General features: G+C 56.4%; 3 protein-coding genes across 6 annotated transcripts; all 3 read right to left on the reverse strand.

Annotated features, from left to right (window-relative positions):
• Window positions 1-819: 819 nt before the first annotated feature.
• On the reverse strand, window positions 820-6214 carry LOC148673852 (vasotocin-neurophysin VT 2-like). Its single transcript, XM_088630754.1, has 3 exons — window positions 6026-6214; window positions 1886-2090; window positions 820-1309 (listed from the first exon to the last, which is right to left on the reverse strand). Exons 1-3 carry the CDS (start codon window positions 6143-6145, stop codon window positions 1143-1145), a joined length of 492 nt encoding a protein of 163 aa, XP_088486880.1. The 5' UTR covers window positions 6146-6214; the 3' UTR covers window positions 820-1142.
• Window positions 6215-12635: 6421 nt separating this feature from the next.
• On the reverse strand, window positions 12636-25699 carry ubox5 (U-box domain containing 5). Of its 3 annotated transcripts, XR_015936143.1 has the most exons (6): window positions 25583-25699; window positions 19128-19202; window positions 16230-17982; window positions 15581-15715; window positions 14138-14338; window positions 13082-13191 (listed from the first exon to the last, which is right to left on the reverse strand). XR_015936143.1 is itself a non-coding variant. In XM_088630750.1 (5 exons), exons 2-5 carry the CDS (start codon window positions 19179-19181, stop codon window positions 12989-12991), a joined length of 2136 nt encoding a protein of 711 aa, XP_088486876.1. In that variant the 5' UTR covers window positions 19182-19202; window positions 25583-25699; the 3' UTR covers window positions 12636-12988. The 3 variants fall into 3 exon arrangements, 2 of the variants coding, with proteins under 2 accessions (XP_088486876.1, XP_088486875.1); XM_088630750.1 differs by lacking the exon at window positions 14138-14338 and having other exon boundaries at window positions 12636-13191; window positions 16239-17982; XM_088630749.1 differs by lacking the exon at window positions 14138-14338 and having other exon boundaries at window positions 12636-13191.
• Window positions 20866-25714, reverse strand: fastkd5 (FASTK mitochondrial RNA regulator 5). 2 transcript variants are annotated; one of them, XM_088630747.1, is made up of 2 exons: window positions 25583-25714; window positions 20866-23765 (listed from the first exon to the last, which is right to left on the reverse strand). In XM_088630747.1, exon 2 carries the CDS (start codon window positions 23751-23753, stop codon window positions 21384-21386), a length of 2370 nt encoding a protein of 789 aa, XP_088486873.1. In that variant the 5' UTR covers window positions 23754-23765; window positions 25583-25714; the 3' UTR covers window positions 20866-21383. The 2 variants fall into 2 exon arrangements, with proteins under 2 accessions (XP_088486873.1, XP_088486874.1); XM_088630748.1 differs by having other exon boundaries at window positions 20866-23760; window positions 25583-25702.

Here is a 25714-nt window from a genome sequence, read left to right on the forward strand (position 1 = left end):
GTTAATGAGCTTCAGTGAGGGCTGATATTACCCTTTCACATGCAAAGTTACACTCAGAGTGGCAGAGGAATGCAACCATGGCTTCAGAACATGCTGTACCTGCACTGTGGCCTGTACACTTAATTCAAAACATATTTTACAATGAGCTTTGAGGTCTTAAAAAGCTGAATGGGATTTGTAAGTGATATGAACCCCGAGCTAATTAGTGTGTTCCAGAGTTGCCCTCGTTGAAGTGTGATGTGTGAAAAACTAACCTGCAGGAGGACAAACTGTGGGTGAGTCTGGTGGGAGTCACTCCCACAGTGAGAGTGTCCCATACAGTGATACGTCTACTGTGGGTGTGTCAAATATAGTGTCATTCCAGTGTGACCATGCCTGGTACAGGGCCACTCTCATTGTGGGCGTGTCCCATACAGTATTACTACCACCATGGGCGTATCCAGCAACAAACCACACCCATTGTGGGCGTGTCATAAACGATACCACACCCCCACCTGCGTGGGCGTGTCCTGTTCCCGTTGTGTCTGGTGTCACTCCCACCTGTGTCTGCTCAGCATACAAGCAGCACCTCCCAAGAGCTGATGAGGCAGAAACAAGCAATCAAATTGTTGATAAGTGAGTAGTTGCAGGAAACTACCTCTGAAATGTGACATATTTAGAACAAATACCGAAGGCAGAAAAATCAACCCCTCTTAACAAGCAGTCAGATCAATTAAGGACGGGAATTAGCACTGCTTAATTGCCAGAAGAAACAGGGTTCCTGCAGGCCAGTTCAGGAACCACTAATCTGGAGAACACAGCTCAGGCACATCACTTAACAACAGTGCAAGAAAAGGTTTATTTGCTACATATTTACACTTCCCCCACACCGCTGTTTGTTACATAATGCAAATTTATATATATATAAGCAATAAAAATTACAAGGTACTCCTTGCAAATTTCAGCATACAGGAAATACTTCCATTTTCATTGCTTCTTTTTTACATAAGAAAAGAGCCCCCCAGCCCCTCCCCGCCCTCCCCAGGTCCTGCGCTCCTCAGCAGGTGGGCTCAGGCCCGTCCTCTCCTCGCTCCAGGGGCCGGGGACCAGGGGGGGCCGGGGCTAGGCCCGAGTCTGTGCGCGGCTGTGTGTCCGGGCGGGCCTCAGTACTGCGGGGTCTGGCCTGCCCCCTGAGCCTGGCGGTGGGCCAAGTGCATGAGCCGCAGCAGCAGATCGCCGGCCGCACTGTCCACCAGGGCCCGGTTCTGGTCCGCAGGGGCGCGCCTCTTACTGCTGTCCTCCAGGCAGCTGGGGTCCAGCGAGCAGCTCTCTGTGGAGACACACAGGCCCGTCACAACACTGGGGTCACTCAGACTGACTGTCACTCAACAGGAGCAGCCCCTCAGCCCCTCTCTCTTGTTCCCTTGCTCGTGTCTCCCAGGCTCTTCCTGAAGGACGCAGACTGCCATCTCAGTCTCCCTCAGCCTCGCCTGCCACACTCGCACATTCTCACGGCCCCTTGTTGTCGGCCGGGAGACGAACAAATTCACTCCTATGAACCCCATTGAGGCCAAGACTCTGACCAGGTGATCAACAAGTGGAGAAGAGTCAGCGAGGGCTCAGGAGCTGCTGTGGCCCCCAGGAACACTGAGTGGCACACCCCTACATAGACATTATCATGTGTTTGGACTCTGGGGGGAAACCAGAGCATTAGAAGAAAACACAGGGAGAACATGCAGACTCCACACAGACAGCACCTCAGGAACTGAACCCGGGGCCCCAGCGCTGCGAGGCAGCAATGCTGATCACTGCACCACTGTACCGCCCTAACAGTATACTCAATTCTAATCCATTCTAAGCCCTTCTGCGTGTTATCTTCTGAGTGTGATGTCACACAGTGTCTGACCTTCATCACAGCAGACCCCTGGAGCAGCACAGCGCCCCCCCTCAGCACCACAGGCTCTGCCCCCGGCCTCGCAGGGAGATGGCAGGTAATTCTCCTCCAGGCAGCGCGCTGTCTCAGGGGTGCCCACATAGCAGCCCAGCTCCTCCCCACAGCAGATACTGGGGCCAAAACAGCGCCCCCTGTCCTCGGGGCCACACGCCATACACTGAGGAGAGAGAGAGAGACAGGGTCTGAAGAGAGACAGACAGAGAGCTACAGACACACTGAGGAGAGAGAGAGAGACAGGGTCTGAAGAGAGACAGACAGAGGGCTACAGACACACTGAGGAGAGAGAGAGAGACAGGGTCTGAAGAGAGACAGACAGAGGGGCTACAGACACACTGAGGAGAGAGAGAGAGAGACAGGGTCTGAAGAGAGACAGAGGGGCTACAGACACACTGAGGAGAGAGAGACAGGGTCTGAAGAGAGACAGACAGAGGGCTACAGACACACCGAGGATAGAGAGAAACAGGGTCTGAAGAGAGACAGACAGAGGGCTACAGACACACTGAGGAGAGAGAGAGAGAGACAGGGTCTGAAGAGAGACAGAGGGGCTACAGACACACTGAGGAGAGAGAGACAGGGTCTGAAGAGAGACAGACAGAGGGCTACAGACACACCGAGGATAGAGAGAAACAGGGTCTGAAGAGAGACAGACAGAGGGCTACAGACACACTGAGGAGAGAGAGAGAGACAAGGTCTGAAGAGAGACAGAGGGGCTACAGACACACTGAGAAAAGAGAGAGAGACAGGGTCTGAAGAGAGACAGACAGAGGGGCTACAGACACACTGAGGAGAGAGAGAGAGACAGGGTCTGAAGAGAGACAAACAGAGGGGCTACAGACACACTGAGGAGAGAGAGAGACAGGGTCTGAAGAGAGACAGACAGAGGGGCTACAGACACACTGAGGAGAGAGAGAGAGACAAGGTCTGAAGAGAGACAGAGGGGCTACAGACACACTGAGGAGAGAGAGAGAGACAGGGTCTGAAGAGAGACAGAGGGGCTACAGACACACCAAGGAGAGAGAGAGACAGGGTCTGAAGAGAGACAGACAGAGGGCTACAGACACACTGAGGAGAGAGAGAGAGAGAGGGTCTGAAGAGAGACAGACAGAGGGCTACAGACACACTGAGGAGAGAGAGAGAGACAGGGTCTGAAGAGAGACAGACAGAGGGGCTACAGACACACTGAGGAGAGAGAGAGACAGGGTCTGAAGAGAGACAGACAGAGGGGCTACAGACACACTGAGGAGAGAGAGAGAGAGACAGGGTCTGAAAAGAGACAGACAGAAGAACTACAGACACACTGAGGAGAGAGAGAGAGACAGGGTCTGATTAGAGATAGACAGATGAGCTACAGACACACTGAGGAGAGAGGGAGAGAGAGAGGGTCTGAAGAGTGTGACAGGAGAAGGAACGGTCAAAGACAGAAGCACGAAAGGAAAGAGACATACTTCTGTCGGAGTTAAAAAGTTCGGGTTTCGCCAAAGCTAATACTGAGTGCTTTAAATAGTGAAATCCAGGCACACCGCCTCAGTCTTGCATGAACTGCTCAATGTGAGAACCGAAATAGCGGCCCACCGTTTTCAATCAACCCCGCCGATTCAGAAGACTTCTCATTTCTCCGAGCCCTCTTCAGGAGGACGGCGACAAGCACTCTCACTCCCCGGCATAGAGCGACGCCACGATGTGAGTCTCCTGGCCGGGTCGGCTGCTCACCGTACAGCGGGAAATGGAAGCCCGTTTCCGCCAGGGAGTAAGAAAAAACGCGCTATGGTATCTCAGAATTCCGACTTAGTAACTCAGAATTTTGACTTTATATCTCGTAATTGCAACTTTATATCTCACATTTGCGACTTCGAAATAGCCCACATTTCATTGTCTGTCCTCTTGTTATTGTAACGGATTCGGGTTCTAGGGCTTGTGCCCTCGCCTCTCCTACCCTTGTTCGTGCCTCACTGCATTGGCTCGGACCCAGGTCTTGCCAGCTGAACTAAAGAAGACTTTCTTCAGCCCCGGCGGCCAGCATCCCTGTGATGCGCAGGGGAGGGCGGTGCCGTCACCACACTGCAACCAGATCGTACAACCTGTATGTTGGCCGCTCCGTTACACTATATTCATAAATCGTACAGGATCATAGGATCTATAGGCCTGAAGACTTGTCTTGTACAGTGCCCTGATAAAAATCAAATTAATTACACTAATTTATATAGAATCCCATTTCCGCCAGTGAGGCTTCCATAGTATCCGGATGGAATAGTGCACGGTGGGCTTTTTTTAAAAAAGTTTCTGTTTAAACACCAGAAATACAAAAACGGAGACAGAATATGAAATAAGATACAGAAATAGACACTTCACATCCAGAGGAATTCACAATTATAAAATCTGAAACTTATACTTTTTACATATTTCCATTGTATGTCCTTTTTTACTTAAAAAAGAAGGTCTTTACCTCAGCTGGCTAGACCCGGGTCCGAGCCAATGCAGTGAGGCACGAACTAGGGTGGGAGCGGCGAGGGCACAATCCCTAGAACCTGAATCCGTTACAATAACAAGAGGACAGACAATGAAATGTGGGCTATTTCAAAGTCGCAATGTGAGATATAAAGTCACAATTACGAGATATAAAGTCATAATTCTGAGTTTTAAGTCGCAATTCTGAGATATAAAGTCGGAATTCTGAGTTACTAAGTCGCAATTCTGAGATACCATAGCGCGTTTTTATTAACTCCCTGGCGGAAACGGGCTTCCATAGGGACTCGGGCTGTCCGAATAAACCTGCATATGACAGCTTCTCCGGAGCACAGTGCAGGCTTGGAGCCTGGAGCTCAGGAAGCCTCTTTAATGGCGCAGCGGAGAGGACGGTTCAGCTCCCGCCGGGCGTCAGGGCGCTACATCGCTGCCGGCGGCGCTTTGTCCCTCAGAAACCCGGGGCGTCGCGGGCACTCTGGCTTTCGTCTCGTTTCGTTACACAGTCTGCCGGCGCTGCTGCCGGCTGTAGCGCCATCCGAAAGCTCTTTACAGAAGGGAAAACAGACTAGAAGTGAAGGTTTTTTGGAAAACCGAGTGTCGGGAGGAGCGGCGCGGTGGTGCGGCAGCGGACTGTGCTGTCTCACAGCGCCGGGTGCTGGGCTCGACTCTAGCTGCCTTCTGTGCGGAGTCTGCATGCTCTCTCTGTGTTTGAGTGGCGCTCCAGCTTCCTCCCGCTTTCCAGAGACGCGGAGAGTGAGGAGGTCGGTTTCCGAAGTGTCCCCACGCTGTCCCGCGATGAAGTTCTCTGATGCCCGAAGAGGGTCCATGTGTCTGAGACACTTTCCAAGAACGAGCGACTTTCTGATAATGGATTGTAAAGCTATGATCCAAATACAGTACAGGCATCGCACCGCTGAGAGGTCAAATTGCATAGTACAGGTGTCGGAGAACCGCAATCCAGTTACTCTTAAAGGCAACTTCTTTCTAAATAATTGGGGGCACACCTGTAAATTACTGATCCTTCAGGCAGGGGGCTTGCTCAGTTAAGGGGACTCTGAGCTGACGAGCGCGCTCATCTCGCTCCCGAATGATCACCAGATCACTTCACCCGACACATCACCGGCTTTAGTCGATGGCAGTGAAGTCGTGAAATTGCTGACCGCAGCGCCTCCCCGGGCCTATCCCGACACAAGGGATAGTGTTCAAGTGTAGATGCGGCGACACTCGACCGTTACCGCCTCATCCCCGGACTCTCCCCGGGTCCAGTCCGGCCCTTCGTCTTGCACTGCGCCACTTTCTAACGTGAAATAAACTCTCCAAACTCCATTCGGCTGAAACAAACCACTCGCGTTACAGATGCGCGGTAAGGACGGTCCCCGAAGCGCCTTTCCAAGAGACAGGACACAGAGAGCGCACACACATGGCTGGCTCCGGGACACTCACACACGGGAGCTCTGAGACGAGCTCAACGAGAAACCTGGTTTTAAAGTTTGAGCCCAAGGAACCGGAGCCCCGGGTTCCGGTTGGAAGGCATCTGCGGTTCTAGACAGACGCGGTGCGGAAGCACCTGCAGGAGCCGCCAGGCGCTCAGCGAGGAGAGATCTGGCAGAGGCGTGAATGTGCGCTTACCTGTCTGAGGCCGGTGTCGGGGTACGAGCGCTTGCCCCCTCGGGGGCAGTTCTGGATGTAGCAGGCGGAGGACAGGGCCAGCAGCCCCAGCAGGCACAGCGGCAGCGCGGATTCGGGCATGGCAGACGGGAGGCTTCGCGTTGTGCTCAGAGCCGCTCTCCACTCCTTGCTGCTCGTCCCGTCGAGCTGCCCTATTTATACGGGCGGAGATTTATTCTTCTCCCAGCGCCACCTCTCTTTTTTTCCATCTTCGTCTTTTTAAAAAAAAACTTTGCTCCCCCCCCGGCGGCTCACCTTCGTGTCCCTAATATAGGTGAGTCATGGCTCAGTCACGTACCGTCTAATGCCCCGGTAAGAACAATTACTGGGGACGGTTGTGTTGTGTTTATTAATCACAGACAATAACAGCAGCCCGCACAAAGCTGCTCATTCAGGGCCTGAAGGACGCGCGAGAAAGGGCTTCACCTGAGCCAGCGGAGCGAAGATGCAGTCGCGCACAATGGAGAGCCGTTTCTGTCTCTTCACCTCTGAACAACAGAGAGGACATCAGTCGCTGAATGCAGAGAGGACAAGCTGTGGAGAGGCTGACAAAACGTTTTCTTTCGCTTGTGTCAAGCCCCGTAAATACAGGCCGTAGGTTAGTCTTCAAGGTCCATCTTCCCAACAAGGGAAGCAGCACCTTCTGTTAAATGTCCCCGGCCTACAGGCAGAGCTGCTGGCACATCTCAGAGCGCTGTGAGCGCGGTAACACCTGGGAACACCGCAGAAGAGACCCAGGAAGAAACATTTTCAAAGAGCCGCTCCATTTTCCCCCTTTATCCAAGTTTTTAATATTGACTTTAAAAGAGACATGCATGTGCTCTCCGTCTCTCCAGTTCTGGAGAGGAAATGGAGGTAGTACCAGCAGCCATGTCACCCTGCAGCTCCCAGCTGGCAGCTCACTGGTGCTCAGCAGCGTGAGCTTGACCAGTACCTGGATGGGAGACTCCTGGGAAAAACTAAGGCTGCTGCTGGTGTTAGGTGGACCAGTAGGGAGCGCTCACCCTGAGGACTGTATGGGTCCTAATGCCCCAGTATAGTGACTGGGACACTAGACTGTAACAAGGCGTCGTCCTTCTGATGAGACCTGAAACCGAGGTCCTGACTCTCTGTGGTCATGAGCAATCCAGGGAGCTTCTCGCAGAGAGCAGGACCCATGGGCTGCAGAAGACTCAGGGCAGACAGGAGGGCTGGACTGCAGCTGCCCAGGACACTCCCCTCGTTCCCACTGATGCGCATCATGTCAGACACAGGTACCATGGAGAGGAGGCACAGGCGCTGTGGAGTGGGGAGACACGGGTACCATGGAGAGGAGATACAGGTACCATGGAGAGGAGGCACAAGCGCCACTAAATCCAAATCCAAATCTTCTGCATTCTGGATCAAGGGCACAATATAAAAAATAATCCATAATCAATATTTTCCATCTTTCAAATTAAAAGAGAAATTGCCTAAGTTACTTAAGCACTCTGCCTCAGCCTATTACTCTCTCATTTCCTGACCCGCTCCGGGGCGGAACTCTGGCAGGCCTGAGTGCATACTGATCAGAGAGAGACTGGGGGCTGGGAGATGGGTGAGGACATGAGGAGAAGAGAGACAATGACAGAGGTGAGAGGCAGTGTGGGCCAGTGGGTAGAGCAGAGAGAGGGAGGCAGTGTGGGCCAGTGGGTAGAGCTGAGAGAGGGAGGCAGTGTGGGCCAGTGGGTAGAGCCCAGAGAGAGGGAGGCAGTGTGGGCCAGTTGGTAGAGCCCAGAGAGAGGGAGGCAGTGTGGGCCAGTTGGTAGAGCCCAGAGAGAGGGAGGCAGTGTGGGCCAGTGGGTAGAGCCCAGAGTACTGAATAGCAGTGACCCCTGTTGAGGAACCTGTGCCCTCAGCGGTCAATAACGCCCCCCAGATTCCAGCGATTGTGACAGTATGAAAGGGTGACCTTGGACCTCTCCTGCACAGTCACACATGTGGATCGGATGCTGTAGATCTCCCCCGCCTCTCACAAGCTAGGTAAGAGAGCAAAGGACAAAGATAAGAGTTGTGTGAAACAAAAACCAGTGTAAACGCTGTCTTTTCTGCTTCTGAGTGTCAGCCAATCGCACGTGTCCCCTGGACGCCTGAACCCGGGAGGGGCAAGATCGTGCTCGGAGGACGTGCATCCGGAATGCCGAATCCTGACAACGGGCATGACTCCGAACATGGTCTGCAGCCTCTTTCCTTTATTTATGCCCGGGAGGACTAATTGGGTTGAATATGTATGAATGGCATCTAACCCCCTGATGGAAATGCACAGCAGTAGAGAAACGACTCCGGTGGCATCGGCAGAATTTATGAAGATGAAAAAAAACGTCAAAGAAAAATAAACATTTCCTTGCTGTAAACAGCATGAATCAGAGCCAGGACCCCTCTGGCACATGGCTGGCACCCTGCAGGCACTGGTCCCAGTCACAGAAGTCAGGAGTCCAGGGCGCAACATCTAGCACAATACAGAGGAGGCACAAACACCCCACCTGGCAGCTTAGTTGCGTCTAACAGATGCAATAAAAATGCACCTGAAGAAGCTCCACAGCTGAAACTTTTCTTTTCCTTTCAGCATGGATTAAACCTTTACCTGTTTCTTTGCCACCTACGCATGCTGATGCAGCTCCCCACTCTTGTAAAAAAACAATGACAACCTTGTGTTTGAAGAGACAGATACACCAACAGGACCAAAAGCAGACCAGCTCACGTTACCACTGCATGTCAGAGTGCACTCGTGTGACCGGCAGGAGTTGTGCGCAGACCTACCGCAGTGCATCGCTGGCCGCGCGCGCTGCGGACTGGACATGAGCAGTGGTCAGGGGCGTGAGGTCAGTCCAGCGCACTCAGATCCCAGTGAGGTGAGCAGCACCGCTGGACTCTGGACTCAGAACAGGGGCTGGTCTCCAGACGGACACTGCCACTGTGTGCGGTCAGGCTGTGGGTGCCCTTCTGGGCTCTGGGGTCAATGACTGGAGAGCAACCGGATGGCCCCCCTTCCCTGACGAACAGCGTTCTGAACATAATGAAATTCTTCATTTCTGTACCACTCTGGACTTGTCATTAAAGTCCAGCCTTTACCTGCTCACTCAAAGTCACACATTCCCACATTCATCTTCCTGCACTGGCGCCAGAGCTCCCAAAATCTGCCACCAGACCCAGGACGTCTCCAGCTGGCATCCTGGCAATCAAAACTTTGTGGGCCATCAGGCAGATGCCGCAACATTCATGCTTTAAGAAGGCCTGGCACTGAAAACGTACCCGACTCATTTGATCATTAAATTTTTAGAATAAATGTAATAGTTTTTGCATTTTTACTCCATATCTCAACAAGCGTGCCTTCTGAAAACAGTCATTTTCTGCACTCTTTTAGTCTCTCATTCTCTTTTTATTCCATAAATAATAGATGATGAAAACAATTTGAAATTATCTGAGGCTGAGATACTCCTGCAGGATGAGGTAGCATATTGTGTGCAAACTCTTTCATACAAGCTGATATCTTCATGAGGAGACAGCGCCCCTGCAGACTGTGAGCACTTACCTGGCCTGACACTCGAGTCCCTGTCTCTCTCTGCCAGCCTGGAGAGTCCAGAGGGGACCCACACAGGTCTCAGGGGGCTTGCCTGGCTAAGGGGGTGTCATGGTGGCTGTCTGTGTGACGGTGCGGAGTGGGACCCCCCTGAGCCTCACTATCGAGGACAATCAGGCGACCCACGTGGACGAATGAGCGCCAGGTGGGATTATCCACCATCCCGGGATGGACTGTAGACACACGTGCTGCACGTGAGGAGGACCCTGGGAATGACCGCTGAGCAGCAGATGCTTTTCGCCAGCATCTGATGGTCAACAAGACATAGCAAGAATGCAGCCGGGTGAAGACCCAGAGCCCCATCTTTATCCACCACAGGGACCCCCTGGTGCATCAGGAAGCACAAGACACACCCACAGCACACAGCGAGATCCCACCAGCAAGAATCGCCACAGTGACCTTCAGCAGCTGGACTGCAGGTTCCACACACCAGTACAGGAGCACCCAGCCTCTAGTGACCAGTACGTCAGAGGCACTGCAAGCTTCAAGCGGGGCATCACCTAATAATATCCCCAGGCCAACAAGAGCCAGACGCTTCACACACATTATTATGGGGCGACTTGTCAAACCTACAGTGTCAGAAACAGGGAAACCAGCTGACTGAGCTGCCACAGGGCTTTACTGATGACCAGGGAACCACCAGCTGGCCTTCTAGAATCAGATGTGACCTTTGTTTGGAGGGGCAGTCTGACATGGCTGTGTGCTGCATTCCCACAACCCCTTCAGAACACGGAGACCAGGGGCTGTGAGCTCCATAGGTGAGACTCCTCAGGACTTCATAGCAAAAGAGCATCTCATCCAAGCCAATCTGGCTCTTCAGAAAACAACTACCTTGCATAATTGCCTTAATAACTACCACCTGTCAAAACAAGCCTGATAGTAGCAACCAGTTTGGGTTAAGAAAGGGCTGAAGGGAGAGGAGGGAGTTAATTTCATTCTTGATGTATGTACCCCCACTGACTCTGACCCCACTGTATAGACCGCTGACCTTGTGTTGCTATGATCCTTAATGCCAGATTAGCGTTTCCCTCTGCTAATTACTCTGATGAGCACCTAATAGATGTTTGTGATGCAGACAGTTTCCAGATGCACCCAATAAACATTATGAGATGCTAATGAGGGAACGTGGCATAAATGCTCATTTAAACTGCAATTTGAATTTTAAATTGTTTTCTTTTCTAATGTGTTTAAAATGGCAACACCACTGAGGTAAAGAAGAACACGGAGAGCTCTGGTTCCTTCTGAGCCGGTTCTGTACAGGTCTATAGGCAGCCCCCCACAAACAGACACCGCTGACATATACTTCTGCCTGCAGCATCTGTGTCGGGCCCTGCGTGGTACACACAGCCAACTTGCCAGATACTGTGCGGTACGTGCTTTTTCTTGTCTGTGGTGAAGCCTCTGTATGCTCTCCTGTTTGTGCTCAGATAGCACCACAAATGAGAAGCCGGGAGATGGGACTGTCAGTACTTTTCATCCGCTCTTGAACAGCATGGGCCAATACCGCCTTCTGCCCACCTCACCCCCTGGGCATCACAGATGACCACCGGAGGGGAACAGACAACACCGCCCTCTGCCCACCTCACCCCCTGGGCATCACAGATGACCACTGGAGGGGAACAGACAACACCGCCCTCTGCCTACCTCACCCCCTGGGCATCACAGATGACCACCGGAGGGGAACAGACTTGAGAAGGGAGGTCAGGTAGCTGTCACCAGAGTCACAGAGCCTTCGACTGGATGACAACTAAAGATACTGAAAACAAGCAAAAATAGTTTAAATAAATCCTATAATTCAGATCATTCAGAAGAGTAAAGATGGCCAAAACATCAGAACTGTGACAGACCCGACTGCACAGAACCACCCTCTCCAACTTCACAGCAGAGCACTGCAAAGCAACAGGAAGATGTTGCAAAAAGGAGAATCAAATGATTAATAAAGCTTTTATGTACAACCGAACAATCAACACAATGCTTAGAATAAAGGGGAACTTCGGCACAACTGCAGCACAATGACTCACACCGGATCTCTCTGTCCTCTGAGACAGAACAAGCCTGAGAACTGAAGGGCAATGAAAGCACAGCAATTTAATCTGCCAGAGTCGAGACATGACCATCACCAGACAGCAGCCGTGAAGCCTCTCCCCCTGACATAAGTTAAACTAACCCACCAGAGATAAAGGAATAAGTAATATTGCAGAACAGATTTAATTCTGAGGCACTTACAGGCTTGTAACCTTTCAGGACGCAGAGACCTTTCCAGGTGAGGTAAGTCAGGTGAGGGTCCAGGTGAGGTACAGGAAGTCAGGTGAGGGTCCAGGTGAGGTACAGGAAGTCAGGTGAGGGTCCAGGTGAGGTACAGGAAGTCAGGGGAAGGTAAGGTGAGGTACAGGAAGTCAGGGGAAGGTCAGGTGAGGTACAGGAAGTCAGGTGAGGGTCCAGGTGAGGTACAGGAAGTCAGGGGAAGGTCAGGTGAGGTCCAGGAAGTCTGGGGAAGGTCAGGTGAGGTTAGCTGGATTTAAACAGACTTGGCTCGACTGAGGGGAGAAACATGAAGAACAGCTCTTCTGTGATTCAGGTCCCTCTCCTCTCTTTATGTTTTTGGCAGAGTAGTAGGAGGAGGCCAGATAGAGATCCTTGCCTCAAACACATTTCCCAGAAGGCTGTGGGGAATAATCTCCTGCCCTTCACCATCAGACCAGTAAGAGGAAGATCACTGGTCAGGTGGCAATTTAAAAACCAGGAAGCAGAGGCGTGCGGAGTTCTGCGTCCGCTGCCGGAGCGCTGATCCACGTGAGAGTCCGAGCGAGATCTGGGAAACTGTGAAGAGCCTTCACAATGGAGTCAGGGTGTGGAGGGACATCAGTTTGCCCGTTCAGGATGTGTTTACACCGGGTTCTGCTGTCTCCCTGCCCAGAAGTGAAGGATCACACTCACACTGGCGCTGTGCGGAACAGGGCAGCGCCCACTGGCATCTTTTAAGAAAATTATTTTATTGGAGTCTTTGGTCAACAGACTTCTAACAACAGAAAAAGCAGTCTCCTCATTTACAGTACAAAAATATATACCGCTCTGACGCAACTTTCAAGTAGGCTCAGGAGGTTCTGGGCAAACTGACCAGAGGTTCCCGAAGAGAAAGCTCATGGGATCCTCAGGAAGTGGCTGGAAGCATTCTGGGATTGAACAGAAGCTGGCGTGACAGATTCAGAGGGGCTGAAGGGCTTTCCCGTAGCCCCTCCTGTGTGCCTGAGAGAGAGGAGGGGAATTCCACCAGAGTGGGCGCGGGTGCTTGGGCCCCAGGTGGCCCCTGATGACGTCCTGCCCTCTGATCAGTAGTGCACACGAGTGATGTCCTTCCTGGGGGCCGGGGCTCCGCAGCGAGGGCAGCGCGGGGCCGGGTGCGAGGGCGTCTGTGCCAGGCAGGCGCGGCAGAGCAGGTGTGCGCAGGGCAGCTGGAAGGCAGCAGGCGAGCCGCAGTACGCAGACAGACTGCAGGAGCACGAGCAGCAGCTCCCAGAGGCACCGCTCTGACCTGCAGGGAGAAACAGGTCACTGCACGGCTCCTACTCCCTCACTACTCTCTCTACTCACTCACTACTCACTCTATTCTCTACTCCCTCGCTACTACCTCTCTACTCCATTGTTATGTGCTCGCCACTCAATCTCTGCTCTCTCACTACTCGTCGCTTCTCATTCTTCACTACTCCCTCACTACTCACTACTCTTTCTCTACTCCCTTGCTACTCTCCCTCCACTTCTTCACCACTCTCTGTATTCCCTCACTGCTCTATATTCTTCCGCCACTCGCTCTCTACTCAAATTTCAAGAGCTTAATTGACATGAGCGATGAACTACATTGCCACATGAACTATTGCCAAAGTAATAACAATTAGTAAAAACATTATCAGGCATTTACACTAAAAAATATTACTAGAGAGGCTCCCTGTCTGTTCCTCAGGCTGTTACAGGAGATCACACACTGAGCTGCAGCTCAGTTGAATTTCGATATCGGAAGGTGAAGGAATTCTAGAATTAGATTTGTTATTTTGTGGAAGAATGTTTCTCTAATCCCAGAGTATCTGTCACAGTGCAGTAGGAAGTGCACCTCTGTCTCTACAGTGGGAGCACAGCCTGTCCTCTCTGGGCAGCCAGGTCTGCCTGTGTCGCCCAGTTTCTATGGCCAGGCTGTGGTCACTTTGTCAGGGTCTGTTTCTCTTTGCTGTGTGACACTGTGTTAGTCTGATAGTATGTTTTATCTGTTTAGGGTCCTGTAGCATTCCCGTGTGTGTTGTGTTTGTGAATGTTTTAATGGGTAAGGTAGTGTTGTCTAGCTTGTGCTGAGGTGTGGTTGGCTCTGATCTGTGGTGTTTTAGCACTGCTGTCCAGTGCTAAAACTGCTCGTCTCTTACTACTCTCCACTCTCTCTGTGTCAGCAGAGTGCTCACTCACGCCATTCCCACTGTGAGTGGGGGCTGTACCTCATTCTGCAAGTGTCACTTCTGGAGCCGCTTGATTATGGCACACGGGTCCTGACTGCTGACACAGACAATGAACCGTACTCCCTCAAAACCCTGCAGACCCGACTCTGTTCTCTGCTAGTGCGCAGTGGGGTCCCCGTGCACAGGGGGGTCACGTGCACGTTTATCTCTGCACGTCCGCTTGACACAGAAGGAAGTCTCCTGCTAGCACAGGGAAGAGCAGGGCAGGGTTGAATACAGACTGGAATCCCGAACCAATCCCAAACCCAAATCCTCGAAGGTTAGCCCTCGGAAGCGGGCTTCAGTCCAGTAACAGAAGTCGCAGATTATAAAGTTACATTAAAACACAGACTAAAACCTCTAGCCTCACAAAGGACCTCTCCTGCACATACAAAATGCAACAAACAACTTCTACTTATTTTCTCCCACCTTGAAGTCGGAACAAAACGTCTTTCACAATACTCTCTCAGTTTTTCCATTACTGCCTCACAGCGCACCCCCTCAAGCAGAGCTCTGCCTCCGAGCGCTGACCTTGAGCCGCGCGGAGAACTCGTTCTCTCTTTTCCGCCAGCGGCTTTGTTGCAGATGAAAAGAGGGGCCGAGCTCCAAGCAAGCGCTTGATGATGTCTTTGTGCAGGTCGGCGCTCGGCTGTGTGCCAGCTGGCCCGGCTCCCATTGTCCGTGTTGCAGGGCCAAAGGCCACAGCCTTGGACTCCCCACGCCTGGGGCTGAGCACGAGCACGACAGGTCAGCAGTCCCTGGACACTCTCAGACAGGAAGGACGCCCCTACCAGGCCCACGAGGAACAGAAGACAATACCCCGGCTTCTCTCCAGAAAAATCCTGAATTATCTCTTGAGATCAGTTAACTGCTAACTATCAAACGGGTGAGCCAGTCCTCATTTGTTACTGTTCCTGTGTTCTGAGCTACTTTTGAAAGATGTTAACGTCAGTGAAAGATCATCTAAATTACCTACAGGACTGGCTAGTCATTTTAAAACACATTACAGAAGATTACATGTGTAGTTCTACGCAAAATAATCAAGACGGAGCATGTGACCCCACAGTGGGAGGCGGGGCAAGTGTGAAAGTGACATGCAGGTGAGCCAATCAGCATTGGTCTCTGCAGGCTAAGCAGTCCAAAGTAGTGACTGATTGGCAGTGTTTAAGTGCCAATAAAGCAAACAAGTGCTGTGAACTGGATCCGTACTGATTGTCTTTCAGAACTTGTGAGAACTGTGATTGCTCTAGGAAAGCTGCTTCCCCTCACATTCATACCTTGGGAACACCTTTCCCCAGGCTTCTGCCCAAGAGTACTTCTGGATACTCGACTCTCAGCTACTGCACCACACCCCACTGAGCTCAGGACAGCGCCCCGTCTGGAGAGCTCAGGGAGTTACCTGCCTTGCTACTGCCCAAAACGCCTGGCTGGGCCCAGTCCTACCTGGGAGAGCCCCTGGGGCCTCTCGCGCTGTCCCGCCAGCTCCTCTCTGCCCAGTGAATGATGGGAAGCCTCTGAGGGCAGAGGTCAAGGCCCTGTCCAGACTCTCGGACAGCTGCTGCTCATGGGAGACGGGGCCTGCAGAGGCACAGACACACACACACTTCTGTGAGCTCAGACGTCCGGAAGAGGGCGCTGCTCTGATACACAATCCCAGTAACAATGTCACAGCCCAGAGCCCCGCCTTAAAAAAAGGAGCAGTCTGGAGCCAGAGATGCTGGCACACGACACCAGCACAGCTCCAAGCCCAAATCAAAGCAGGCAGAGCTGCAGGGCTGGGCTCAGCACTCATGGACAGGACTGAAATTTAGGGCTGAGGGTTGTGAGCACTGGACCTGCGTGACAGGGGCGCTCATGCTCAGACGGCAGCTCCTGACAGCTTTTCAGGGGACTGAGAAAGCAGTAGAAAATCACAGGGCTCATGAAACAGCAGAGCTGCCGGACGAACAGGGCGCAGAGCAAAGCTGGATCTGTAGAACAGTACTGGAGCTTTAATTCAATCAGAGACATTTCAACGTCAGTGTCAATAACCACTGCTTCCAGCCCGGCAGAACAGCTGTCATCCTCAGCAGTGCACAGATCCCACACACACCTGACAAACCTGAGCTGGCTCCCAGGGAGGCAGTGGAGGCTGCCTCAGTCCTCTGTTTCTTGGCTGGAGGCTCTGCTTGTGAGGCACAGCCAGCCTCTGCTCTGGCACATCCAGGGGCCTTCCTGCCCCAGTGACACTCTGTGCCCTCTCGGGCTCCAGGGTGACACGCCGCACTCTCTCGGGCTCCAGGGTGACACGCTGCACTCTTTCGGGCTCCAGGGTGACACTCTGTGCCCTCTCGGGCTCCAGGGTGACATGCCGCACTCTCTCGGGCTCCAGGGTGACACACCGCACTCTCTCGGGCTCCAGGGTGACACTCTGTGCCCTCTCGGGCTCCAGGGTGACACGCCGCACTCTCTCGGGCTCCAGGGTGACACTCTGTGCCCTCTCGGGCTCCAGGGTGACATGCCGCACTCTCTCGGGCTCCAGGGTGACACACCGCACTCTCTCGGGCTCCAGGGTGACACTCTGTGCCCTCTCGGGCTCCAGGGTGACACGCCGCACTCTCTCGGGCTCCAGGGTGACACTCTGTGCCCTCTCGGGCTCCAGGGTGACACGCCGCACTCTCTCGGGCTCCAGGGTGACACGCCGCACTCTCTCGGGCTCCAGGGTGACACGCCGCACTCTCTCGGGCTCCAGGGTGACACGCTGCGCTCTCTCGGGCTCCAGGGTGACACGCCGCACTCTCTCGGGCTCCAGGGTGACACGCCGCACTCTCTCGGGCTCCAGGGTGACACGCCGCACTCTCTCGGGCTCCAGGGTGACACTCTGTGCCCTCTCGGGCTCCAGGAGAAGCCTGTTCAGATGCGAGGTTCTGCCCCGGGGGCACGGAGTCAGGCGTGTGCCCCTGCGGGCGCGAGCTCTGCCCAGCAGTGCCGGGGCTGATCCTGGAGGGCCGGGCGCAGTCCCGCAGCACCGCCCTGCCCAGCACCGGCGCGCCGGCGCCGCCCTGCAGCAGGAAGCGGTCGATGCGCGCCTTGAGGGCGGCGTGGGGCTGCGGCTGGGAGTGGCGGGAGAAGGGCACCCCCGTGAAGGGGTCGTTGGGGGGGCGGCCCCAGCCGGCCTCCCTCTTCTGGTACTCCTCCAGCGTGCCAGCGTCCACCACGGCGCCGCTGGGCAGCAGCACGGGCAGCAGCATCAGCTCCTGGGTCAGGGGGTCCAGGAAGTCCTCAGGCACGCCGGGGGGCTCAGCGGGGGGGCAGGGGGGCGGCGGAACAGGAGGGGGGGCAGGGCAGGGCGGGGGGCGGCTCTGGCTCTCCCGGTGGGCGCGGAGCACCCTCTCGACGTCCCTGGGGGCACAGCAGCTCGCCGGCTGGGCCCAGACCGCCAGCGCCCGCAGCCCCAGCGCCCCGCCGCCGCCCGCGTGGCGCAGCGTGACCCGCAGCCGCGAGGCCGGGCCGCCGGCCCACAGCTCCTGCGGCTGCGCGGGCGCCGGGGCGGCGGGGGGGCGCGGCGCGCGGAAGCCCCGCTGCTCGAAGGAGGCGGCGGTGCGGCCCCTCAGCTCACAGCGCCCCACCCGCCGGAAGCCCGCGGTGCCGTGGGAGGCGAGCAGCTCCAGCCCGCGGGACACCTGCCCGTCGTCCATGCCCCCCGCCCACAGCTCCACGTCCACGCGGCAGATCTCCAGCGCCAGCGGGAAGCACAGCGTGACGTGGACCGGCGGCCGGATGAAGTACTCTGTCCTGAAGCCCCGCCCGCGCGCCGAGGGGTCCGCCGACAGCAGGTTGGAGACGTCATAGCCGTCCGCACACACCTGGAGCAGCAGAGAGTGGACAGGGAGTGGACAGGGAGAGCAGACAGGCAGGAATCAGACAGGGAGGGGACAGCAGAGAGTGGACACAGAGTGGACAGGGAGAGCAGACAGGCAGGAATCGGACAGGGAGGGGACAGCAGAGAGTGGACAAGCAGAGAAGGGACACGGAGTGGACAGCAGAGAGTGGACAGAAAGAGCAAGCATGCAGAGAGTGGACAGACAGAGAGCAGACAGGCAGGAATCGGACAGGGAGGGGACAGCAGAAAGTGGACAAGCAGAGAGTGAACACAGAAGGAAGACAAGAAAGGAGAGGGGAAGTGAAAACAGCATCATCACAACGGTGGCATCCTCCACACATCCACCTGGTACCTGCTTCATCCGGTACAGGGTCACAGGGCGGAGGGCGCAAGGCAGGGTACATCCTGGACTGCACAGGCAGACACAGACACTGTAGCCTTGTTTTCCAATTCCTTTCTTGCTACAAAGCGCTGAAAACCTAGAGTATCTGGCGGACAGTGTGTGAGCAGAGAGCCGTACCTGGTCACAGTGGACTGTGGGTGAGCAGAGAGCCGTACCTGGTCACAGTGGACCGTGGGTGAGCAGAGAGCCGTACCTGGTCACAGTGGACCGTGTGTGAGCAGAGAGCCGTACCTGGTCACAGTGGACCGTGTGTGAGCAGAGAGCCGTACCTGGTCACAGTGGACCGTGGGTGAGCAGAGAGCCGTACCTGGTCACAGTGGACTGTGGGTGAGCAGAGAGCCGTACCTGGTCACAGTGGACTGTGGGTGAGCAGAGAGCCGTACCTGGTCACAGTGGACTGTGGGTGAGCAGAGAGACGTACCTGGTCACAGTGGACTGTGGGTGAGCAGAGAGCCGTACCTGGTCACAGTGGACAGTGTGTGAGCAGAGAGCCGTACCTGGTCACAGTGGACTGTGGGTGAGCGGAGAGCCGTACCTGGTCACAGTGGACTGTGGGTGAGCGGAGAGCCGTACCTGGTCACAGTGGACTGTGGGTGAGCAGAGAGACGTACCTGGTCACAGTGGACTGTGGGTGAGCAGAGAGCCGTACCTGGTCACAGTGGACTGTGGGTGAGCAGAGAGCCGTACCTGGTCACAGTGGACTGTGGGTGAGCAGAGAGCCGTACCTGGTTACAGTGGATAGTGGTCTGGAAGTGAGGGAGGCAGAAGTTGATCACCATAACCTCCCCGTCTCTAGAAACCTGCATAAGAGAGGAGTCCATCTTAATAAATCCACCCGGATCATTCACAGTTGTGTGCTGTGGATCAGTTGTGGGGAGACAGAAATTCATGAGAACCCCGGTTTCTGAGCTGCACATCTGCAGAACCAAGCCTGCACTAACTCCCCTGCTCAGCCTCAGGGTACAGCCCCTTCACCTGTGACTCAAGACTACAGATACATTAACCCTTCATTTTCTGGAGGTGTCAGGAAATGGGTTTTCCCAGATGAAAAGATCCTTGTTTAAAAACATGCTATGGCACCATGAGCACACGGCCTTGCCCCTCGGAGTCTGGCTTTGTGCTGTGAAACAGAAGCACCAAAATGAAAAGGAAGTTTCACACCTGCAGCCTCCAGTCTCAGGTGAAGGGCAGAGTGAGAGGTAAATTACACACCGGATTGACACGGCATCCTCAGGCACAACCCTCCAGAGCTACAGGCCTTTACAGCTTCATTCTACAAACTAGAGCACCAGAGCATTGGCTCAAACAGGCACCATTAATGGGGCCAGTGGATCTGCATTGTCTGGAAGACTCTCCCGGAGAAGGAGAGCAGTCGCACTAGAACAGGAGTCAGTCCAAGCGCTACTGCACTATCAATCCAGAGGCGTGAAGAAGAGCGATGCTCATCTCCGCTGACTGCCTGCGCCTCAAGGCTCAGTCTGCACGAGATCCACACTGGGCTCAGGCCTTGGCCCCGAGGGCTGCCGAGAGCAGCTCCAACAGGAAGAACATGTGCACAGCCTGCAGGCAACAGAAGGCATCACAGCAGGCATCAATCTGTCAGCACTCTCTGCACTTGAGACCACAACGTGTTCTGATCGCAGACAACGGCACAAGACATTCCGAAAGGTACTCGATTGAAGCAGAGGACAGGGCAGCTAGATGCTGGAGCAGTATTAGGAAATTCAGTAATCCTACAAGACCCGTTGCAAGTACACTGCCTGCCTGGGACACAGATGGGAACTGGCCAGGAATGAAATCAGGTATTAAAGTCCAGACCTGCTGGCTGGGGGAAAAAATCCTCCTGGCAAAATTTGCTTTCAGAAGTGAAAATACCAATTTCAGTAAAAACTCATTCATGTGTGTAGAGCAATAAATGCAGTCAGTGTTCTTATGCTTTAGGGTATAATGTACAGACCAGTAGCATTAAAGTGAAAATTATTTATCTGGGCTTTAATGGCATTTTCACTTGCACAAATCTGTCTTCATTCTAGTTCAGGTGGGTAGCTGCGTCAGCATGCGTAGGCTGCAAAGGAACAAGTAATAGGTTTATTCCATGCTGAAAAAAAGAAGAAAGAGAACACAACGTTTCGGCCGTGGAGCCTTCTTCAGGTGTGGTACACCTTCAGGTACACCTGAAGAAGGCTCCACGGCCGAAACGTTGTGTTCTCTTTCTTCTTTTTTTCAGCATGGAATAAACCTATTACTCTGTCTTCATTCTAGACACTCTGCAGTGGCTCAGAGCTCCGGCCCACACTGCCACCTCCAGGACACACGAGGTACTGACAGAGGACAGAGGCAGAGACAAACGCAAGCACACAAAGAAACCTTCTAGCCCTGAGTGCTCAGTCCTCTCGCCAACGAGCTATTCGACACAACCCCACCCCTCCCCAGGGAACAAAAATGAAAACAAAGCACAGCAGCGGGTTTCTCTGATTTATTGATGTGTCAACAGCAGCATCACCGTCTGAGTAGACAGACCCGAGGCAGGGCGGAGCCCAGCTGCCCGTGAGCAGCGGTCAGTCCCGAGGAGCCCCCCGTGGGCGAGGGGCAGGAGGGAAAGTCCAGCTGCAGACCCCACAGTGTCCGGCAGGCGGGGGGACGCGCGTGGCGGCGCAGTGCTACGCAGACACCAAGCACACCAGCACTCCGAGGGGCAGACAGACCGTCGCCGAGATCTCCTTCCAAACGATGCATCATCCCAGAACCAGCTCCTGCGCAGCGGCCAGAGCCCTGCAGTGTCCAGGCCTGCTCACTCCGGAGCCCGGCCCTGTCCGGCCCTGCTCACTCCGGAGCCCGGCCCTGTCCGGCCCTGTCCGGCCCTGCTCACTCCGGAGCCCGGCCCTGTCCGGCCCTGTCCGGCCCTGCTCACTCCGGAGCCCGGCCCTGTCCGGCCCTGCTCACTCCGGAGCCCGGCCCTGTCCGGCCCTGTCCGGCCCTGCTCACTCCGGAGCGCCGAACACCTTGCAGTGCAGATAGGCCAGCTTCTCTGTGCGCGAGCGGCGCAGCAGGGGCAGCCACTCCCAGGGCGGCAGCTCCACGGCGCGGTACCCGGCCAGCGCCAGCTGCCGCCTCTTCATGGCGTGCAGGCCCAGCAGGAGCCGCGAGCTGTAGCAGTAGTGGTTGCGGCTGGACACCTGCACCGCCAGCTTGCACGGTGCCCCCGGGGGGGGCGGCTGGGCAGGGGGGGGCGGGGGCGCGCCTGTCGGGAACCCCAGCGTCCCGTCGGCGAGGTCCGGGGCCTGGCGCTCCTGCGCCCCTGCGGGACTCGTGCCGAGCAGCTGGGCCAGCAGCCCGTCCGTGATGGGGACCCCCGCCGAGTCCTCCTCCCAGCCCCGGGGCAGGGGGCGCCCCCCGCTGGGGTCCTGCGGCAGGGGCAGCGTGGCCAGGGGAGCGGGCCGGCCGGCGGGGTCCAGGTGCACCTCCAGGTCGACGGAGCGCGTGTGCGGCAGGATCATGCGCCTCCTGACGAAGTGCGCCCCCTGCAGCAGCTCCCCGATGAGCGCTTCGGCCTCCCGCAGCTCGGGCCTCTGCAGCTGGTGTTTCTGGGTGAAGTCCCACAGCCGCCGGACCGCCTCCTGGCGCAGCTCGGCGGGCAGCCGGGGCCCGTCCCAGTCCGGCAGCTCCAGGCCCACGGTGCCGTCCAGCGTGAGGAGGTCATTGAGCAGCTCCAGGTGCGGCACCTCGGCGGCCCGCCGCACGAGCCGCGGGCTCAGCGCCAGGCCCAGCAGGTCGCGGGGGAACCGGCCCACGAAGGCCAGGGCCAGCAGGCCCGTGAGCAGGTGCTCGGGGTAGCGCTCGAACTCCGGCGCCCGGGCGCGCAGCTGCTGCGTCAGGCTGCACAGGAAGGCCGGCGCGTTGCTGGGCTGGTAGCCCAGGGAGCAGAAGGCCCAGAGGAGCTTGGCGGCGTCCTTGCTGCGGCAGTGCGGGGCCAGCGCCGGCACCTCCGCCGCCACGGCCTCCAGCACCCGCTCGTCCACGAAGCGCAGAGAGGAGCAGGCCAGCGCCACGTGCATGAGCGCGGGGGCCCCCAGCGCGGGCGCCCTGCGCGGCACCTCGGCCGCCAGCGCGGACAGCAGCCCCTTGTGGTACAGGTGGCTGAAGCGCAGCAGCTTGAGCACGCTCACCAGCGCGGCGTTGCTCATGTCCGGCAGCAGCTCCAGCGCCCGGTCCGCCAGCCGGCACACCGCCCCCTGCGACAGCGCGCTCTGCGACTTGAAGAGCCCCAGGCTCACGGCGCCCACCTCCTCGGGGCCCAGCTGCTCCGCGCAGCGCAGCAGCGCCCCCTCCAGGCGGGGCAGCAGGTCCGCGGGCGCGCGCCGGCCCTCCCCGATCAGGTAGAGCAGCTGCACCAGCTCGTGCGAGCCGAGCTCCGCCAGGCACTGCCCCACGCGGCTGCACACCTGCTCCAGGAACTGCGGCACCGAGCGGCCCAGGCAGCGCCACAGGTCGGCAGCCAGCAGCAGGTCGGCGCGGCGCAGCTGGCAGGCGCGGCGGCGGCACTCGGCCTCGTACAGGGCCAGCATGCTGTGGCCGGGCGGCAGGCCGAGCCGCACGAAGGCCCGCAGCACGTCCAGCAGCTGGGCGTCGCTGAAGCGCGGCAGGCTCTCGGCAGCCAGGCGGCACAGCATGGAGAAGCGCGGGTCCCCGCGCACGGGCGCCTGCAGCGCCGGGGGCAGCCGGCCCAGCTCCGCCAGCAGCGCGGCCACGCCGTCCGGCTGCAGGCCGCCCTTCAGCACCGCCGCGCGGTGCAGCAGCAGGAAGGCGCGCTGCGCCGCCAGCGGGGGCGGGCGCTCGGCCAGGTCGTGGCACAGCTGCCGGTACTCCGGCCGCGAGCTCTGGAAGGCGCGGGGGTCCTCCAGGCTGTCGTAGTCCAGCTCCGGCGCCCGCGCGGGGGCGCTCTGCTGCGGCCCGAGGCCGGCCCGAGCCGGGCTGAAGGCCAGGTCCAGCAGGGTGTTCTGCGAGCTGGACAGGCGGCGCGAGCAGCTGACACTGTAGGGGTTCCCTCCTTGCCAGGCGCCCTGGGGGTCCGGCTCCTCCGCTGGCTCCCCTGCCGCAGGGGAGGGCGCTCTGCCAGGCGAGGGCAGGTGGTAGGCGGAGGGGCAGTAGGGCACCCTGTACTCCAGCCAAGCTGAGGGTCTGCCCACCGGCTCTCCCTCCTCCTCCTCATCTTCCTCCTCTCGCTCTCTGGGAGCACTCCTCCTCCTCCGCTGGCCAGGGCCCGTGTCCCCGTCTTCACGCGTCCACAACACCACGGGCAGGCGAGGGCGGCGTGGGACAGCCAGCCTCCGGCACAGCACATACCACGCCATCCAACCGCTGCACTGCAAGACACACACACGCCACCGTGAGGCGCCACACTGCCCCAGCACGGCACGGCAACACACACACACACGCCACCGTGAGGCGCCACACTGCCCCAGCACGGCACGGCAACACACACAGGCCACCGTGAGGTGCCACACTGTCCCCTGCACGGCAACACACACACACGCCACTGTGAGACACAAACTTCGGCCACACACTCGTCCACAGCAGCTGAGATTGCCGAGCCCTGACAGGGGGACACCAGGACACCCCAAGTCCCCACGAGAACAGAGGAGCCTCAGCGGGGCATTTGGACTCCTGCGCATTCAGGAAAGTAAATTAAAATACAAACTGCCCTACTATTATAAATAAAAGAATACATTTCATTTGATAATGACAGTAAAAAATGTTACATTTTTCAACTTGAAGAATCCTGAAACGCATCACATAGAGAATGAACCAACTTCATCTGTCTGAAGAGCAGCCCCACCTGGGAGACACACAGAGGCCATTCTGCACCAGCAGCCCCACTGCACAGTTTGTGGGGAGGAGAGAAACTGCTGCAGCAGGTATATTAATGGGTAGGTCAAGGGAGACCAGACTGTACAAGTGGAGTTCAGCCCGGGCACCATGAATAACACTCCCCATTGAACTGGACTGGAAATTCCAGTTCAGACTGAAGAGTGCCACCTACTGGTCCACCAACACCATTACAGTAACAGCCAAGTTTTCCTTGAAGGTCTTTTATCCCAGTACTAACCAGGCCCAGCCTGCCCCAGCTTCTAGGATCAGGTTATAAGGCAATGTAAAATAAAACACACGCAAGAAAAGTTATAAAAGCCTACTGATGAGTCAGAATACAATCGCTGCAAGAAAACAGTCCTTGCCTCTCAGTATAAGTGTGCTGACTGAATCCAATCCACTGTGCTCCGCAAGAAGATGAAATGAAGGGGATCTCGCTCATAGAGTAGCTGGCTACAAACCGATCCAGGGATCTCCTCCAGCTGTTTCTTGAAAGTAGCCAGGCTGGGTAGCTTGCGATAAGTATGGCCGCATTAAGATGTTAAACTCATGGGAACTATGGTGCTGTGGGGTGTGTATGGCTGTTACCAGCAGGTGTACCAGACTGGAGAGACTTTTGGTTTTAAGTCCAACCCGAATAGTCAATTAAACTACTAGCCTTGCTATTTTCTTAGAAATACACGGGATTGCGCTCGGTGTCTTCTACAGTTAACGTGGCGAGAAGAAGGGGAAGGACGTATTTAACGAGCCCAGCTCTGTAACAGACAGGGCGACAGGGCTCCACACCGCGACTTGCGCCCTGCTGTTTCACAGCCAGGTGGAGGCCGGTCACCGCCTCTCCCTCCTCACGCTGCCCAGGGCGACGCCAACCACTGCTTCAGGGGCTCCCGGCCTGACCGCACAGCCTAGTGTTAATTCCGGCTCCTACACGCTCTGGAGGAGCGGCTAGCGCAGAGATGGCGAGCTTCCCAAAGTCACAGCGGTCTCCCTGTCCGACACCCGGCGTGTGAGCCCTAAGCTAAACTCTGCGACCCTCTCTGTCGCCTCCTTCACCCGTGGGCGGTCCACGGCTTCCAGCAGCGGACCTGGCGGAGGACAAACAGGGCGTGCGAGAGCCCGTGTGAGATTTTACACCCAGACACCGACGACTCCCTGCTGCTCTGCCTGGGGCAGCGGAGAAAGTAAAACAGCAGATGTCGCACCCGAGCTGGGCTGACCAGCTCTGCCTCCGGGCAGTAAACACGCGCCGGGACCATGTGGGGTGCGCACCTGCCCGAGCCCCCGGTACCGAAGCCCCGCCAAAGTAACCCACCTCCTCTCCGGACACGCTGCAACTGAGCCAAGACCCGCAGTCCCCTCCAAGTCCAGGATCCGCAAGTTCGCCGAAACCTCACCGGCCGCCGCACAAAGGTCACGAACTCGATGACGTACAGGACCCCCGGAG

The sequence above is a fragment of the Lepisosteus platostomus genome, chromosome 4, assembly GCF_059453375.1.
Source record: "Lepisosteus platostomus isolate fLepPlt1 chromosome 4, fLepPlt1.hap1, whole genome shotgun sequence".
Lineage (NCBI taxonomy): Eukaryota > Metazoa > Chordata > Actinopteri > Semionotiformes > Lepisosteidae > Lepisosteus > Lepisosteus platostomus.

Bases quoted from the DNA above. Each gene is read 5' to 3' on its own strand.
- LOC148673852 (XM_088630754.1), bottom strand. From the start codon at position 6,145: ATGCCCGAATCCGCGCTGCCGCTGTGCCTGCTGGGGCTGCTGGCCCTG. The intron at 2,091-6,025 runs GTAAGCGCACAT...CTCTCTCCTCAG, and splicing joins CCGACACCGGCCTCAGACAG to TGTATGGCGTGTGGCCCCGA. The intron at 1,310-1,885 runs GTCAGACACTGT...GTGTCTCCACAG, and splicing joins AGGGGTCTGCTGTGATGAAG to AGAGCTGCTCGCTGGACCCC.
- fastkd5 (XM_088630747.1), bottom strand. From the start codon at position 23,753: ATGGCGTGGTATGTGCTGTGCCGGAGGCTGGCTGTCCCACGCCGCCCT.
- ubox5 (XM_088630749.1), bottom strand. From the start codon at position 19,181: ATGGTGATCAACTTCTGCCTCCCTCACTTCCAGACCACTATCCACTGT. The intron at 17,983-19,127 runs GTACGGCTCTCT...CTGCTGCTCCAG, and splicing joins CCACTATCCACTGTAACCAG to GTGTGTGCGGACGGCTATGA. The intron at 13,192-15,580 runs GTAGGACTGGGC...TTCTCCCTGCAG, and splicing joins GGCCCCAGGGGCTCTCCCAG to GTCAGAGCGGTGCCTCTGGG.